Source organism: the organism of the source record quoted next, assembly GCF_019968985.1.
Source record: "MAG: Porospora cf. gigantea B chromosome Unknown PgB_NODE_8548_length_1373_cov_498.563, whole genome shotgun sequence".
NCBI lineage: Eukaryota > Apicomplexa > Conoidasida > Eugregarinorida > Porosporidae > Porospora > Porospora cf. gigantea B.
Genome location: NW_027179303.1, coordinates 1 through 1,373, shown reverse-complemented (window position 1 = coordinate 1,373; position 1,373 = coordinate 1). Strand labels below are relative to the sequence as shown.

At 53.5% G+C, this 1,373-nt stretch overlaps 1 protein-coding gene across 1 annotated transcript; it reads right to left on the bottom strand.

Annotated features, from left to right (window-relative positions):
* Positions 1-258: 258 nt before the first annotated feature.
* On the bottom strand, positions 259-1,314 carry KVP17_003378 (uncharacterized protein; the record flags this gene model as incomplete). Its single annotated transcript, XM_068520586.1, has 1 exon — positions 259-1,314. The coding sequence occupies one exon, from the start codon at positions 1,312-1,314 to the stop codon at positions 259-261; it is 1,056 nt and encodes a 351-aa protein (XP_068371410.1).
* Positions 1,315-1,373: the final 59 nt, after the last annotated feature.

Sequence of the window (1,373 nt, the reverse complement as noted above, 5' to 3'; positions counted from 1 at the left end):
CCAGTGGCACAGTTTTTACCGAAAGGCCAGACGTTCGCGTCTCGGCCAACAAAACACTCTGTTCATTACTTTCACTACTGTCAATGCAGTAGATGGGTGTCAATTCAGTAGAACGAGAGTGTGAATTCAGTAGATGGTTCTAGTCTACGCTAGAACCATGAATCATCTGCACTTTTCAAGTGGGATGGCGCAGCTTTGAGGTGTGGATGTGGCCCAAGTGAGTCTCATCAATTATACAAAATATGTACGCATTGGAGTTCAAAAATTCAGTAAGTCGTCCAGGTCGAGATGGTCTGCTTTGTGAGGCTTCCGCCGTGGAAGACCCACCGGAACTAGGGGTTGTTGGGTCCTACGAGGGGGTGACAGTTTCGTAAGGTGCTTAGAAGATGACGACGACGACGGCGGCAGTGGGTCTTTGGCAGGGTGGGGTCTTGAGCTATCGATTTCGAGCGTGATTGTTCCCGGATCCAATAGGGGGTCCATGTCACAGGCAGATTCCTGACAGGAATCTTGGACTGATCCGTTGACTTTGATGGGTCGCTTCGCGTCTTCGGGACTGAGCCACGCAATAGACACGGAAGAATTTCCGTTCGTGGCCGAAGAGGGCTCGAAGTCCAGGTCGAAATCCCAGTCGTCCCCTGCGACGCAGACGGATGCGACAGGTTCCGCTGGTGTCTCAACCAGACAGACATTGGTCCCAGGTAGATCACGGTTAGAATCGGGCATCTCCACATGGCAGACTCCTCCATCATCATGCTTAGGTTCCAGTGCTGTCTCAACTGCATGAGTGGAAGAGGGCTGGAAGTCCAAGTCGAAATCCCAGTCGTCCGCTGCGACGCAGACAGACTCGACAGGTTCCGCCGGTGTCTCGACAAGACAGACATTGGTCACTGGTAGATCATGGATAGAATCGGGCATCTCCACATGGCAGACGTCGACTCCTCCATCATCATGCTTAGGTTCCGGTGCTGTCTCAACTGCATGAGTGGAAGAGGGCTGGAAGTCCACGTCGATATCCCAGTCGTCCCCTGCGACGCAGACAGACTCGACAGGTTCCGCCGGTGTCTCAACCAGACAGACATTGGTCACTGGTAGATCATGGATAGAATCGGGCATCTCCACACGGCAGACATCGACTCCTCCCTCATCATGCTTAGGTTCCGGTGCTGTCTCAACTGCATGAGTGGAAGAGGGCTGGAAGTCCAGGTCGAGATCCCAGTCGTCCCCTGCGACGCAGACAGACTCGACAGGTTCCGCCGGTGTCTCGACAAGACAGACATTGGTCACTGGTAGATCATGGATAGAATCGGGCATCTCCACACGGCAGACATCGACTCCTCCCTCATCATGCTTAGGTTCCGGTGCTGTCTCAA